Consider the following 16,172-nt stretch of genomic DNA (forward strand, 5'->3'; position numbering starts at 1 on the left):
GGGAACAGCCGTACCGGTCCTCTCTCCCCAGTAGGAAGCCTCCCTCCTGACTCCACAGACGGGCCTCTAGATCTCCAGTCTCAGAGAATTCTCCCGCCAGCCCACCCGGCACACCCCCAACCCCAAGCTGAAGGCATTGCGCCCCGCGGTTCGCGGTATGGCAGGAAGGAGAGCGGCCCCATCCCCTGCAATTCGACTTTTTTCTTTTCTTTTGCGACCATAAAAGGTTTAAATTTCAACTGCAGAATCGTTTCCTATTGTAAAAATCAAAAGAAAATGCACTCTTCCCCGTTTATTTTTTCCAGATTCCAGTCTGGTAAACAAATCCATCCTCTGAAATATCTCGTTCTCGCAGGGGGGGAAAGGGAGTTTCCTTCTAATTAAAAACAAACCGTGCGCCCTCGCGCTTGCCCTGCTCTCGCCCCTATTCTTCCTTCGCCTCCCCCTGGCCGCCGGGGGCGCCGGATGGTCCCTGGGACTCTCCCGTAAAAAAATCTCCCGGCCGTTGCCGAAGCCTCCCCTCCCGTGCGCGCACGGAGAAGCCTCGGCTGGCGCGGCCCCATCTCCCTTCGGTTAGGGTTACCAAAACATTTGTTTCTCTTTAAAAGGAAACATCAATATTAATAAACGCTTGGCCTCCGCCTCGCGTTTCCTGCCCTGCCCCTTCGACAGAAACCCTCTTTGGGGAGCCCTGAGCGGCGATCTCTCAACCCCAGGACAAGCAGCTGATCACTACCTCCATAAAACGGCTAGTTCGTAAATATTTCAGAGCCCCGGGAGGGACCGCCTCCCGATCATCCAGATCGATCACTGGGGGTGGTTATGGTTCAGATGGCCCGCCCGCGTAATAGCGACTGACGACTAGCCTTGGGAAGACGCAGATGAACCTGGTACCTGAGGGTACGGTGTTTCGATCACAGACCGCGTCCTTGAGTAATTTGTCTCGAATTTCCCAGCTGAACATGCCGGGGTTCTCTCTTTTGTATTCCTCTATTTTCTTCTCCACGTCAGGCGTTGTCACCTGCTTTAAGAGAACCGGCAGACCGGCGTTGGTACCCAGTTCTCTGGGCCGGATGTGGCGGCCTCACCGCCTCCGGGCCTGGCGGGATGCTCCTTCTTGCGCCCCGTGGCAAGTTTCCCCTGGTTAGCAAAAGGACCCCAACTCTCTGAGCAGTGTACTTTAGAAAAGGGCAGAGAGAAAACCATCCCAACCCTCTCCTCCCCAGATCAGCTCTCACAGTTGGGATAAAATAAGAAGAGGTATGACCTCTTGGAAGGGGTGTACTTTCTGATCCGTGGGAATAAAGAAAGGCAACCCCTTATGCTGAATCAACACGAAAACGAAACTAAAAAAAGTAAGACTTGAAAGAGGAGCAGAAAAAATCAGGTTAGATCTGTAACTTGGGCCTTTTCAAAGGAACTCAAGGTTTTAGCTCAAGTGAAGAGCAAAATGAAACGCAAAAGTTGAGTGTCCATTAAAAATCAGAGTGGTAGCAAATATGATTAATCGGAAAGACAGGCTCTTTATTCCATCCCACCCCACCCCCCAAGAAAAAGAGTTTCCAGAGATTCTTAGAGAGGTTGCAAAGCGGGCTGGCATGCGAGGAAAGGCAGTTGTCTGGAAATTTTCAGTTTACCAGAACCCTCCTTTTGGTTTTGCCCTGTGGCAACCAGAAAATTATATTGGATTTTCCCCACATCCAGAAAAAAGGGCAGCTGTAGGCAATCCCCTCCCACTCAGCCATAGCCAGTGTGATTCTCTTTCCTTTTGTAAGGAGAACCTAAATAATTTGAGGATAGCACCAAACTGCCTTTTAAAAGCCAAGTCATCGGCTCATTACAAAGAAAGCAAATCACCCTAGCTTTTGATTCCTTGAAGACAATTTGGACTGGAGGCAATAGGGGAGAAAAGTTGGAAGTGAAACCATTCAAAAACCCAAAGTGGCTCCTTGGATTACATTTGGAATGGGCAGTGTAGTCGCTGGGAGCTGGGGAGATACTTGGAGAAGAAACCAGCAACAGGTGAGCACGTACAGCTTGGACGCTTTGGGTGTCTGCCTATTAAAACAATTTGATGAGAATTTCAGGATTCTGAGGCATACAAAACAAAGGCTTTATCTCCTTTGCAAAAAGGCTAGAGTTTTTCCTTAGCATTTATCAAGGAGTACTAGCTCAAACAGCACTGTAGACCCTTCTCTTCACCACCACCACCCTCCCCACCACGCACACACGTACACACACTTTCCCAGACTTGGAAAAAAAACACCTCAGAAAGTCCCAGCTGGCAGTCCTTTCCCGCTGCCCACTCTGCCCTAACTCCAGACAGGAGGCCCCCAGGGCCAGGCCTGCGAGCTCACCTTGGGCTTGCTGCCACCAATGGCACCAGGGCGGATGGAGCCGGTCTCCTGATACCTGCATAGGATCTTAGAGACGCAGCCGTGGGACACACGCAGCTGGCGGGAGATGACGCAGGGCCGGATGCCATGGTGGGCCATCTCCACGATCTTGTGGCGGATGTGGTTGGGTAGTGGCCTGCCGTTGATAAAAACACCTCCAAGCTGGTTGACCCGGCCCTGGCCGAGGGGAGTGGACACTGGGAACAGAAGTCAAGAAGAGAGACAAATGGAAGATCATTTGGGGAGAGAGGAGAGCAGCCCAAAAGATAAACCCCAATTTCACACTCTTCTGGCCAATCGGTATGTTACAGCCTTAGCACTGAAATTGCTCCATTCGGGCTCCCAACCTGAGACCCTACTTTAACCACACTTGTTCAAACTATTAAGCAATTCAAGGGCACATAATCTTGTGTGAAAGGAGCAACCAGGGCAAAATAAACTCGCTATAGTGAACCTGTCTTCCCTTTGGACCCAAGAAAGGGGACAATTTGCAGGGGCAGGGGGTGGGGTGGGGAGACCTAGAGGCTGGTGAAAGAACAGCCTCCCTGCAGAGAGAAGTTCACCCAGGCCTTCTGCGGCTGGCATTAAACCCTGTCTAACTGGGGGATCTTTCTAAGAAACTTGGAGGAGTTGACAACCCTTTGGGTTTTGGGCTAGGAGTACTGCAGCCAAAGGTCAAAGAGGGTACTGAAAGCAAGCCGCAGGTGTCATCGCGAGTCACCTGTTACACCTCAGGCCAGAGATGACAGTCCAGTCTGCTCACAGGCCCCTCACCTCCTCTGGTGCTCTGGTTATTATTAATAATACATCCTATATCAGACTGAGGGCCAAGCCCAGGCCCCGGCAGGGTCAGCAACCCGGCTCGGGTGCCCGAGCCTGCAAACTGTCTAGAAAGTCCGAAAAAGGATTTGCAAGGTCTCCTGCCTCCCTGGAGTCCTGAACCTTCACTCTAACTGAAAGGCAGTCCCCCGAATGGATTGTGGAAACTTCCAGATGAAGCTGGAGATAAATGGGGCCCTAATTAAGGAATCAATTAATACTAAAAATTCCCCAGCACGATTCTGCACGGGCATGCGCCACCACAACTTCGCACCCCCTAAGAAAATCCTTCCAGAATTAACAAGAGTTTAGCGAATACAGGAACAGCCGGGGTAGTTTTGAGATACCTTCGGGGGCACAAAGTGCTGAGAAGTTGCTTGCTGGTGCTCAAAAGCCGGTTGATCCCTGCCCCACCAAGGCATTTCCAAAACAACAGGGGAAAGCATACCCGCCCAGGAGTAGGCCTGGCCACCAAGCTCCGGCAGGAGTTACAGAGAAAAAGGACCCTTCGTTTACCCAGAGAAACTCGAGAGGGGACCTCTCCCGACTGTTTCCTCCTGATATGGGGGTACCCCGGGAATGCGCTCCTGGACGCGCCGAAGGAGCCCGTGGAGACCCCGGCTGGGTGGAGCAGCCTGGCCGCGGACCCACGATCTGGGCGGCGCTGAGGCCCTTTCTTACCTTCCAGCGGGAACCCGCTGCGCGGGTAGTTCTGTCCCGGGCCCGGCCGCATCATCCTGGGCACAGCTCCTGCCAGTGTGGTCATCCTGGGGGCAGCTTCGCTTGGAAATTATATCCAGGTGAAGGCGAAATAGATGAGACAGGCGCTGGTGACCCCAGGCAACTCCCCCGAGCGTGGAGAGTCCCTCCCCAAAAAGGCTGGAGAGAAAGGAGGGACCCGGGAAAGGGGGGCTGCTCGCTCTTAGTCCAAAGAGAGGCTCAAGGTGGAACCGGGGGAAGGGGGTGGTCAGGGAGGCCCCGGAGTCCAGGATCCCTAGCCCAGGGCGGAAAAGTTTGGTGCGAGTCTGGGCCGGCGGCCCCGCGGCTAGGAACGCTGGGGAGGGGTCTCGGAGTTCGGCAACGAGCCGGGGAGGGGGGGTGGGGGCGGGAGCGTGGCCGGCCTGAGTCTCCTCCCGTCGTGACACCGAGTGCGGGGATCTGGGCTCGGGAGCATTTATTAGTTCTTTCACCCAAAGCTTGGTCAGGAGCCCTGAGCTGCGATTGGCCGACGGGGAGACCGTCCCGGGTGGCGGAGATACGCGCTGATTGGGCGACAGCGGCCACTTTCTCTTCCCATCCCCGGCGGTGCCCAAGCCTCGACCGGCCCAGAGAGGGACCCGCGCTGCGCCTCTAACCTGGGGAAAGAAGGGTAGACCCACGGAAACTCGGAGAGACAGTACTGAGGCGATGCCGAGACTGAAGAGGGATCCGTGCCTCTCTGTCTGTCACCCCATGTATGTCTCTCTCCTTGACTTTGTTTCTCTGTCTCCTCATCTCTGTGTATCTCTGTATGTCTTTCTCTGTCTGACTCGTCCTCTCATTCTCTCTGTGTGTCTCTATGTCTCTGTTTTTCTACCTGTGGCTCTCCCTCTCGCCCATTTTTCTTGGCTTACTGCCAATGAAGGGGGCGCAGTTCCAATAAGAAGGCATTGGAGCCCCCAGACCTCTTTAGTCTTCCTTCCTCTGGCCCATGCCCCTTGGCCTAGGCTTATTATGAGGGTCTTCCCTATGGGGTTCCTCCCAGAAAGAGTCCAGGATGTGCTGATAAGTTCTTTTGTCTTCACCGTCTGGCGGCCAAGACACTGAAGCTTACTTAAGTAGTGGTCGTAGGCCCCAGTCCTGGTTACCCGAAGCCTGGGAAGAGGAAGAGAAAGAAAATTATCTCCTCTTCTTGATTAAAAAGAACCCTCTCTCAGAAGCCCCAGCTCTAAATCTAGAGGTACAGATCCCCCAATGCTTCGGCAGAGATTCATCTATATGTTAAAGTTTTGCCCGGCTGCAGCGTTTGTTCTCAGGAATTTATTATGGTATTCAGACTAAACTGCTGGAAAAATAAAAGGAGCAAAGTCTTGGCTAGGAGCTGAAGTGTCCCCAGCAGGATATGACGCCAGGAGTGTTGTAAAGACTGTCTGTCCTTAGAGAAGGTGCTATTGTGCATAGGCTTTTATTTATAACTTGGTAAGTGCCAGCGAACTCGCCTCCTTCACACCCCCGAGTGCCAGCCCCGCGCTCTGCACTGCGCTTTATTCGCTCGAGTCTATTCAGAGACTGTCACTCTGGGCCTGCGAGGTATTCAGGGCCTTAATCAATCAAAAGGATGAGAATCGGGCAGGTTTTTCCCTTTGAAATAAAGGAAACAATGACTTCTGGGCTTCAAGTTCCCCCTTTTCCTTTTACGATTTTTGAATTTTTTCTGTGTTGGAGTTCTCCACCCTCTCCCGTCCTTTTCTCCCTCAACTCATTTGACAGTTTTTACGTGAACTCAGCCCCCCCAACCCCAACTCTCCACCCCCTAATTAAGTCAAACTAAGAAGGCAAGATGGGGGGCTGGGGGGAGTATAGCTGCTCAACTGTGTGGGAGCCGGCTTTTTAAAACTCCACTCGCAAGTGGGAAAAGCAGGCAGCTTTCATCTCAGACCAAAGTCAAAAGGTTTGTTTGACCCTCTGAGCAATGGGAGATGGGCAATGGAGACACCAGAAAAAATCTGGACACCCCCTCACCCACCCAAGGGGGGAGGCCCCGTGCACTCACACTACTCTGGAGGGATGCTGCTTAGCATGCAGTCCTGTTTAACTTGGTTTTACACAAAATGATTCAGTTTGTCAGGGGGAAACGTTCTCATTTCCTTCTTGCACACTTAAGGGCCACCAAAGCCTGTGTCTTGTTTCCTATGCTACTTCTCAAGAGCTGGGCTTTTTCCAAGTTTTCTGCCACTAAAGCTTGAGCGGAGCAGCCAGAGCACCTTCTAGGGTCCCTGGTTCTTGTTGGAGGAGGGAGGTACCCAAAGTGTGTTTCACGGGAGCAAATGCAAACTCAACTCGCAGTTAAAAGGAACCCGGGAACCACTCCCCACCGCCGGTAATGACAGTGTGAAAAACTTAAAGAACGGCCAGGGCTGTGTCTCATTGGTTGCAAAGCCGAGGGCTCGGGCTTCAAGCTCTCCCCGTGGACCCAGTGCTCTCTCCATGGGCGTTCTCTCTCCCCAGGGCCCATGGATCCGTGAAGGAACACAAAGCCAAAGACTCACTCTCCCAGGTTTTGCATCCTCCTTGCAACCATAGAGCCGGCAGGACCTTTGAATGGGGATACTGCCGATTGAAATTGATTTCGAGTGCCCATAGGTGCCTGGCCAGCACGCGCATCCATAAACCGAACACCCCTTGCTATGAAAAAGTACAAATGGAAACCAGAGAGGGTGAAGTGGAGACCTGTGGCCCAGGAGTCTCTCTTTCCCGGACTCCCCCACCCCCACCCGCCAGAGCGCTCTGGCGCTCTGGCGTTTATATGCCACCAGTTAACTCGACTCTTCCGCACCCTGGCAACAGCTAGAGGACCCTGAAGACCCAGACATAGGTGGGAGGACATCCTCAGGTGCTTGGGCCCATAAGGTTATGGGATCACTTCCAAATTCCCCAGAGTCCAAATTCTCTGAGATTGGTAGACCCAAAGTCTGACTCGGGAGGGCCAGGACAGCAATGTTGCTTGAGACTCCCTGGCTGGTGGTGCCCACTGCAGTCAAGTCAGACGGGGGGAGGGGGAAATGTCTCGCATCACGTGAGCAACTGGTCACCAGAGGTCGGAGTGGTTACTGGTTTCCCACCTGGTTTCTCAAGAAGGCACCTGATTCTGCACTCCAGCCACTCCTTCCCTGTCTTCGAAAGCTTTGGCCTTCCTTTATTTTACTTTCCAAAGTCTCTCTGGAAGCCAAAGCTAGCCCACCCCCTGACTCCTGCAGCAGGAAGCGAGTCTCCTCCAGGCCCCACCCCTGCCTGGAACCTGTAGGCCACAGAGTCCCCATTCTACTCATTGGCAAAGGAGTGACCCTGCAGTGGGCTTGGAAAACGAGTGCCTGCAGCCCTGAATCCAGGTTTGGAAGGCAGAGTCATTTCTGCTGACAAATTACCCAGAAAGCAGCCAGAGAGTCTGTAGCTCAGTTTTGTGAAGGAGGGTGGTGTCCACCCGCACTATCTGTGCATGCGCAAGATGAAACTGGAGCCTTGAGGACAACAGTAGGATAATTCAACCAAAACAGGATCATAACTTACCACTGCTTCCTCCGCTGCCCCCCACCCCCCATCCCGTCCCCCTAGTTTCAGAAGCCCTTCAGGTGAAATAGACAGCAGCTTCCCCTCCCAGCTCTGGGGGAGGGGAGGACAATGCCCAGCTCCTAGAAGGCTCTCCCTCCGGGCAGGATTGGATGCAAGGGTCCACAGTCAAGTCAGGTTAAGTGAAGTCTGCCTGGGCCAGGTGACACCCAGAACACAGCTCCCGCACTTGTGGGCCCCAGGCTACAGTCTTTCATGACCTATGGACTTCTCGGGCCTCTGAGAGATGACGACCTTATTCTATCCAGATACAGACCTTAAGAGGAAGTTATGATCTATATGAAATAATGTGCCTGAACTGGAGGGTGCCTGCCACCCAGATCTTTTTTTGCCTTATCTGGAGGGAGTAGCCTCTGAGAGAGGCATCTGACCTCCCGCCGGGTCTCAGACAGCTCAGGAGGCAGTCCTAAGGCTTGAGCAAATGCAACGGGAAACCGTCAGTTCTTGAGACATGTTCCCCAGGAAGAAATCAAAACGCCAGATACTGACCACGCATTTCTTCCGGGCACCAGATTGGTGATTGCTCGAGGCCTATCTCAGAGCCGGACTTAGCAACTGTCATCAGGCTCCCTGCAGGCTTTCGTCAAAAGCTGTGGCGCCTCTATTCTCCCACGTTGGAAAATCGGTTGGGATGGGGTCCGATTTAGGGACTAGATGGAAATGTGGGCGTCTCACTGAAACATGGAGTGGATCAGCTGCAGTGGTTTTGCCCCTGTAGCTGGGGGAGCCACCCCAGAAGGGGTTCTCAATAAAGAACATATGGTTTGTGAAAAAAGAAGAAAAGGAGGAAAGGAAAAAGAAGGGAGAGAAAGAAGAGAGACGTAAAAAAGTATTTTTTGAAAGGTGGTGAGGGAAGGAGAGAATGAATGTCACAGCAACTGGTCTCCTATCCATCTTCATTTGGTTCTGCAAAAAATTATTTTTTATGCAAATAAGGAAGGCAGGATGCCAGAGCCCATTTGGGGCTGGGGGCGGGGTGGTGGGTGGGGGTGGGGAGTTCAGGAGAAGAGTCTTATAGAATACTACCTTAAAAAAATGTCCTGCCCAAATAGGAAAGAGTGAGTATGTTGGGGGCTGGGTGGGAGGTGTTGTTGAAATTTAGAAGAGAAATTCCCGGTAACTGCTCTGCTGGTGTGTGTACGAGATGAGAACACAAAAGACCTCGTATGAAGGGATCCTGGTGTTGAAGGTAAAGATTGAGGGATCTTGGAAAGTGGGTATTATTGGGAGCAGCCTGGGTCTTGAGGAAAAGAGGAGGTGTGCAGGCCAGGTTGGGGGTCTGAAGTGAGTTTGAGAGCAGAGCTGGGAATGTGCCCATGACCGCTGGGGGAAGCAGGAGGTCTTGGGGTTTCCTTGACATTGGGAGCAGAAAAAAAGGCAAATGACCACACCTGGAACTCCTGCCCCAGAGTGCCTGGAGGGAGTGCCTGGACTGTGAGTTCAGATGGAGTGGTGTGGGGTACAGTGTCCAGTGGGGGGTCCGGGGCAGGATAGGAGCAGAAGGGGTGGGCAGGGAAGGAACGGAGCAGGGTGGACTAATAGGCCTTTCTCTTTGATCAGGCCAGGTCTCTCTCAGACTCCACGCCAGCGCGGTGAGCTACCACAGCCTCTCGACCTGAATCCCTTCCAAGCCCACAAGCAATTTCTCTCCCGAGGGATTTCACAGGGAGAAGAGGGAGGCGGGTGACACAAGGAGCAAGAGAGATCCGGCAGGCTGTTCAAACCCAGGATTTCCAGCTGAGCCACAGTGAGGTCCGGGGAGCCTACGGCAGGGAGCCTAGGGCAGCGGCAGCGGCGCTGTGAGTGAGTCTGGGACCTGCGGTCCCTGGGTTTTCAAAGCCAATCGAGGGGTGGGGACTGTGCTGCCAACTCGGCAGAGGAAACGCAACAGGTTGGGAAGCTGGAAAAGGCCAGTCTCGGGGATTTGACTAAAGCCCTGAGGAGCACGGGTGGGGACCAAAGGGAGATTCTTAGGAAGAAGTTTGCTTGCAGTCTGCCTCCTGACCACCCCCATCCCTTGGAAGCTCACCTGGCATGAGGGGAGGAGGGTTCCTCACGCTGGGGTACAGCCTGATCACCCTTCCTTTCAAAGGTGGAGAAGAGGAGGAAGAGGAAAAGGAAAGGAGGAGGGAAGAAGAAAGAAGAAAAAAACAGAAAAGGAATTCACCACAACCAAAACCGGTTACCTCAGCCCTTCAGATCTCTAGATACTACGACGGACACCAAGTTCCTTTCTAGGTCTTAAATTTGCTCTCCATTTCTCTTCCCTGCTGGAAAACACCTATTTCCCTCTTCTAAACAAAGTTTCTTTTTCTGGAGACAACCGTTAATCTAGCCTTGGGTTTGGGGTCGAGGAATGGAAGAAAGCCTTTGATTTAGAAGTATAGAGTCAGAAGAACCCTAAGGGGAAACTCTGAAAAGATGAAAACTAATCATCTCATACTGTGAAAGCGATGGAAAGGAGGCGGCCAGGAGAAGTTTGAGCTGGAGCGAGCGTTCGATAGAAGTGCAGACCTGGGGCTAACAGACTGCCCAGAGTCCTATCACAGAAAACTGTCCCGGGTCCCCTGGGGGCCCCGCGCTCAGGTCACCCTAGTGGCTTTTCTTTCCCACCCCACCCCTGGAAAATCCTGCAACAGGCATGCTGGCCCCCAGACCCCCAACGCGCCCTGCCCGGGGCCAAGAGTTAAGACAAGTAGCCCCAAGAGAAATGAGCTTCGGAAAGCCTTTCTTCTTCTTTTCATTTCTAAACGAAATCTAATACTATCTGGCTGCAAAAATATATATCACTGGCCCAGAGTCTGAAAGATTAACATTTGGATATGTAGGAAATGTAATCTGCATGGCTAATTGATTCCCAGCGTATCAGTTTAAAGGATAAAGATCAATATCTACATGATGGATATTATATTAATAGGGACATAAATAAAGGCCGAAGAGTCATTCCCCAAACCTTTGAAGCCGCTTCCCGGCTCCTGGGCCCTCCACGCGGCCACTCGGCGTCCCCCACCTGCCGGCCCCCAGCCCCTGCTGGGAGGGAACACTCCCCCCGCCCCCCCACCACCTGCACTAGGAGGAAATAAGTTTCCGGCTCAAGCGGGAGGGTTTTAATGCAGCGAAGCTTGAGAGAGAGAGGCGGCACTGTTTTCCGGGTCTGTAGCAGGTGGACAGTAGGCCGGGAGCGGGGCGGTATTTTAGCAAAACCTGACGCTAAGATACCTAGAAACAGACATAGAAGACCCCCACGGGGACACACACAGTTCCAGGTTCACACACAGGTTTGCACACGCACAGACACGTAGAAATCCACACATGGGCATACTAGCCATACAGACACACAAACATCCATCTCTAGATGCGTTTACACGGTGATACACACTCACACACGCATATTCCCACGCAGGGGTGAATTCCCAGCATTTTCTGCGCGCATTTGGCCTTAAGGATTCGGAACTGGTTTCTTTCCTTCCCACAGCCCTCTCCCTGCGGAGCATCGACAGAGCCCAGGGATCAGCGATCCCGGCTCCTGGAAGTCCTCTCCGGACTGGATGAGGCAGCACCGCCGGGAGCGAACTCAGAGGAGCGAGAGAGAGGCTTGCCCGTGAGGTCCCAACGCATCCTTTGAGGGAGGGGAGGGCCACTTCGACCTACAGTGGCTGCAGCCTGAGGAAGCAGGTTGTTGAGTCCCGGGGAGCACGTCCCCGAGACGGCGCAGTGAAGGGGTACTGGCTGCGGGACGCTTCGATCCGGAATGAGAACGCCTCTGTCCTGGGGTGGCCTGGATACCAGCGGCCCCCTCCACACCGCAAAGCCCGCGCCGCTGAGGGACTTTTCCAAATGCCAATGAATCACCCTTCGCTTCTTCCTCTTCATTAATTAAGAGGGATGTTTGGACAAAACGGTCGTAATCTTTATTAATTACTCAACCCTCGGTGTGCGGTCGCATCCATCAGGCCCGAAGCGCAAGTACTGGGGACGCCTCATATCTTCCCACAGCGCCTCTGGGGAGCGAGCCGAGGAGCCGGCGTTGCCCGCCGCGGGCGCACGTTCCTCGGCTGGCGCTGCAGGGGAGGCCGGAGGAGACGCGGTCCTCGGGGCTACGCCAGGCCTCTCCCAGAGCCCAGAGCCGGCTGTGCGCCGGGTTCCTGGAGCCCCGACAGAGCCCCGACGTCCCCCGCTTCCGTCCCTCCCGCATCTGAGCACTCGTTCGTTTACATACACACAAACTCACAAGCAGACTCATTCGAACACATCGCCCGGCCCCCGGTTCTTCTGGCCGCCGCCTCCCCACACAGCTCCCCGCCCTTCTCTTCCATCGGATTCCTCCAGGAGCAGCCGGACTAAAATCCATTTCTGCGGAGCCCCGAATACTGGCTGAGCCGTGTTCCAGGAGTGGGGTGGGGGTTTATTTACTCCTGGCTGAAGAGACAGGGATGGAAAGCAGAAAACCCAGTCCAGTGGCCCCAAGGGCGTACCCACTCCCCGAGAGAGCTGCCCTGGAGGGCGTGGCGGGAAGACCCTAGAAACCTTCCAGGAGGCCAACTCCCCCAGTTGCGGGGGAGGGGGGTGGTGGTGCAAGAGGACGCTTGCTTTGCATAGGAGGGGGTGGGGTTGGGGAGGAGGCTCTATTTCTTGGCTGAGAAATCAGGAAACCTCCGAGCCTCCAGGTCCCTTGTGGGAAAGCTGGCTGGAGATGGGGGTCGCCAAATTCAGGTTCCTTCCGGGCAGCCCTACAGCATTCTGTCCTCTGAGGGCAGAGACCCTTGGGCTCACTCAGGAAAGAGTCCTGGGATAGGATGTCTGTAGACCACCCCCCTCAACCTGGTCAGGACCGGTCTCTTGGTCTGAGCTCCTCTCACCCCTACCCTCACCCCTCCAACACCATGCTAAGCAGGTCCCATCCTCTCTCTGCTTTGAACCTGCACCATCAGAGATGAGATTCTTCTACTGGAACCCCTTAAAGAGATTCTGCCTGATTAAAGGGGAGGGGGCCAATTCAGGGCACAAATCTAGTAGGGTAATTATTTACAGGGCCATAGCAGGTGAGGTGGGTGCTACGCAAGCCCTCTTCGTGGCCTCTCTGGGCTGGAACAGTGAGGATCCGACCTCAGGGAATGTAGGGTGCACTCTTAGCTGCCTCTCTTGGTTTTTGCAACCTCAAATCTGGCGTGGGGGTTGGGCACTCAGCATACTATGCCCTAAAGGACTGGTCCATCCACCCTTGCATCCTTCAGCGTCCAAGGCCAGCGGGCTTTTTGGAGCTTCCCCAGGAGGCCGAATGCCTCTCCATGTAATCCCAGCTTTTCTCATGATTACGGTGCCCAAAGCTACCAAGCCGTGGCCTGCGCCCTGGGGACGCGAAGGCCTGAGGAGAAGGGAAACGTGCTATCCTGCTTTGGGCCGTACTGGCCAGGCCAAGAAGTGCGGGATGCGGTGGCTGGCGAGCACCGCCCTCCTGGCTTAAGCTGCACCCTCTGAATGCATCATCTCCTTCTTTCCTGCTGCTTGCTCTGTGCGGAGGCTGGGTACACTCCGTGTCCCACAGTCTCTCAATCATTCCTTCCCTCTTCTGAAAAAATTTTCATTAAATGTGCGGGCGCACACTCCAGGTCCCACACTGTCTTAATCATTCATTCCCCTCTTCAAAAAGTTTTTCATTAAATGTGCGGGTTCCTTTACCCACTGGTCACCCCCAGGCCCTGAGACACTTGCAAGCCTGGCCTTTGAAGCCTTTCCCTGGGGCAGTTTTGATTATCTTACTCTATGCACTGAATGGTTGGCTTGTCCTCTGGCTGAGTTCCCAGAGCCACCCCAGAGCTTTTCATTTATTACACACATACTTACTGAGCTTCTACTATGTGCAGTTCCAAAAGCTAGGGCTAACCTTGTGATGAAAACAAACCAGAGTCCTCATCCTGGCAGAGCCGAAGTCCCAGAAAATAACCAAAATATAAATAAATAGATGCAACTTGTCAAGAGATTGACTGTAAGTTTGCAGCTCAGCTCTGAAGAAGCTCAGAGGACTTGCAGGGAGAAGGGGTATGCAACCCTGGGGTGAGATGGGGTTGCCGCATTGCTATTTCAACAGAGTAATTTTGGGCAGGCTCAGTAGAGGTAGGTTTCTGCAGAGAACTAGGGTTGGAAGGAGTGATTGCTAAAGGAAGGAAAAGGGTGAAGGTGAAAAAACCCAGTAGATGGACAACAGCTTAAGGAGCTACTACTGCCAGTGGGCGGGGCGTTCTGACGTCCTGGAGAACTAGGGGCCGGGGATCTGACCTAGAAAGAGGAAACTTTGGGGGCTGCAAGTCACTCCAGATGTTTCCCACTGTCCTCTTTCCGAAGACACTTCATTCCAACTACTGAAGGAGTGACTGGGGGACTGAATCTTGCCACCAACAAAGGGAGCTTTCCTTGGAGCCATCCCTCACCCCACCTCTGAGAGTAAGGTAGATGTCACTGTTGTGGGTCAGGAGATTGAGATTGCCCTGTCGCCTCTCTTCCAGGTGTCCCTGGCTCTAAAATCCAGCATGAGCTTGAGCGTCTTCTCGATGTCCATGGTCCAAAAATTGAATTTTTATTTGAAAGAAAATGGGGACCCAGATGTCCAGGTGTCTTGGTGTCCAGGTCCCCCCAGTCATCTGGACCTGTCATTCCTGCTCCCTAACTAGGAGAAAATTCCCTGCAGGCTGGAGAGAGTTGGGCAGACTACACATGCCCTGCTTCACATGGCAAGTATGCATGTTCCTCCTGAATGATTCCCACATTTGCTACCATTCGGAGGAGAAAGGGAGAGAAAGGACTCCGGAGGAGGAGCCCAAGACCCTAGCAAACCAGTCATCTTTCCCCAGCCTTGTGAGGTAAATGAGAAAAAACCAGCAGGACCATACAGGAGAGAATGTCTTCACAGGGCTTCATACATTATTAATAGAAAGGGTTGGTAGCTCAGTCGGTAAAGAATCCTCCTGCAATGTAAGAGAATGGGGTTTGATCCCTGGGTCGGGAAGATCCCCTGGAGAAGGACATGGTAACCCATTCCAGTATTCTTGCCGGGAGAATTCCATGGACAGAGGAGCCGGGAAAGCTACAGTCTATGTTGTCAGAAGAGTTGGACACAACTTAGCGACTGAGCCACCACTGCCCCTGTGAAGGTCTGGGTTCAAGGGAACCAGCAGATGCAGTAGAGGCAACAGCAGGTAGTGCTCTGTGGGGGTCTGAAAGAGGGCCATGGTTTTCTCAGAACAGTAGTGGACATACTGCTCAACAAAAAGGAACAGTTCTTACTTGTCAGAAAACGATTGATAAAGCAAAGTCCTACTCGATTTTGGAGCTACTTGATAGGGGAGAACTCTCCCTCCTAAAGGAAATCAGTCCTGAATATTCATTGGAAGGACTGATGCTGAAGCTGAAACTCCAATCAATACTTTGGCCACCTGAGGTGAAGAACTGACTCATTTGAAAAGCCCCGATGCTGGGAAAGATTGAAGGCAGGAGGAGAAGGGGACGACAGAGGATGAGATGGCTGGATGGCATCACCGACTCAATGGACATGAGTTTGAGTAAACTCTGGGAGTTGGCTATGGACAGGGAGGCCTGGCGTGCTGCAGTCAATGGGGTCGCAAAGAGTCGGACACGACTGAGCAACTGAACTGATCTGATAGGGGAGAAGAACAGAAAACAGCGTGAATCTGCAGCAGAGGTAAGAAGGCCCACGTAGAAAGGGAATTCCTGGGGCATCTCAGATCTGTTTTCTATCTCCACAGCAGGCTGAGGAGGTTCTCAGACAGCCTGGGTTCCTGCCCTGTGTAATGAGATCATAAGAGTCATCCTTGTAATAGAAAGGATCATCACATGTCCCCCAGAGCAAGGTCATGTTTCCAAGTAGGGGAGGTGTGCAGTGCACTCTTCTTCTCTGATTAATGAGGAAGCCGCAGTATCAGAAGAGCAAACAGTGTGGTTTCATTGGGCAGGATGACCAGAGGAGTGGGAGCTAGATCCTGGGGGCATGTGAACTTTTGAGGGATTGGCAAGTCACTCTGGGAGGGGAAATCAAAGATTTCTGAGCTCAAAAAACAGGAAAGGACCCTGAAAATCGAAGTTCTCAGAGACAGACAAAAGAGAAGAAATTGAAAAGTCCTGGAAGAGAAGGGAATTGCTTTAAGATTGAAAAGGGGAGAGGGAGAGAAAATGACAAAATACTGAAGAAACATGATAAGATATTTCTGATTTTGAAAGTTCTAACTGACATTAGTCAAGGTGGGCTCATAATAGACAGCAGAGAATGACTGTTTATGATTTGAAGGATACATTTGTGCTGGGAAAAGTGACCTGAATCCCCATTTCACTGTTGCAGAACATGTGATTGGGGGGGTGGGGGGGATAGGTGTATACTAGGGGACAACAGGATACAGAGGGTTGTGAGGAAGAAAAGGATATTAGGAAGAAAAATACGAAAGTGATGATCCTTCTATGTGCCAGACACAGCACACACATCCTTATAGTATTGACTTAAGGATATGTCATTTAGTCTGCTCCCATGGTTTTATAACTCATTTGTGTTAAAAAAAAAAAAAAAAGACAAGGAGAAATAGATATTGGACTTTGCCAGCTCACGCATTATACAAGTGCAGGTTG

The 16,172-nt window shown here is 52.6% G+C and overlaps 1 protein-coding gene across 3 annotated transcripts in view; it reads right to left on the reverse strand.

Annotated features, from left to right (window-relative positions):
- Positions 1-3,987, reverse strand: part of PAX3 (paired box 3) — a 101,436-nt gene extending 97,449 nt beyond the window's left edge. Inside the window, exons 1-3 of one of the 3 annotated variants that reach the window (XM_055573581.1) lie at positions 3,897-3,987; positions 2,358-2,593; positions 895-1,024 (exon numbers count right to left, since the gene is read on the reverse strand). In XM_055573581.1, the coding sequence (XP_055429556.1) occupies positions 895-1,024; positions 2,358-2,593; positions 3,897-3,981 (451 nt within the window). In that variant the 5' untranslated portion in view covers positions 3,982-3,987. The remainder of the gene's footprint in view (positions 1-894; positions 1,025-2,357; positions 2,594-3,896) is intronic. The other 2 variants (XM_055573578.1, XM_055573580.1) reach the window with 2 other exon arrangements.
- Positions 3,988-16,172: the final 12,185 nt, after the last annotated feature.

The sequence above is a fragment of the Bubalus kerabau genome, chromosome 3 (assembly GCF_029407905.1).
Source record: "Bubalus kerabau isolate K-KA32 ecotype Philippines breed swamp buffalo chromosome 3, PCC_UOA_SB_1v2, whole genome shotgun sequence".
In the NCBI taxonomy this organism is placed as follows: Eukaryota; Metazoa; Chordata; class Mammalia; order Artiodactyla; family Bovidae; genus Bubalus; species Bubalus kerabau.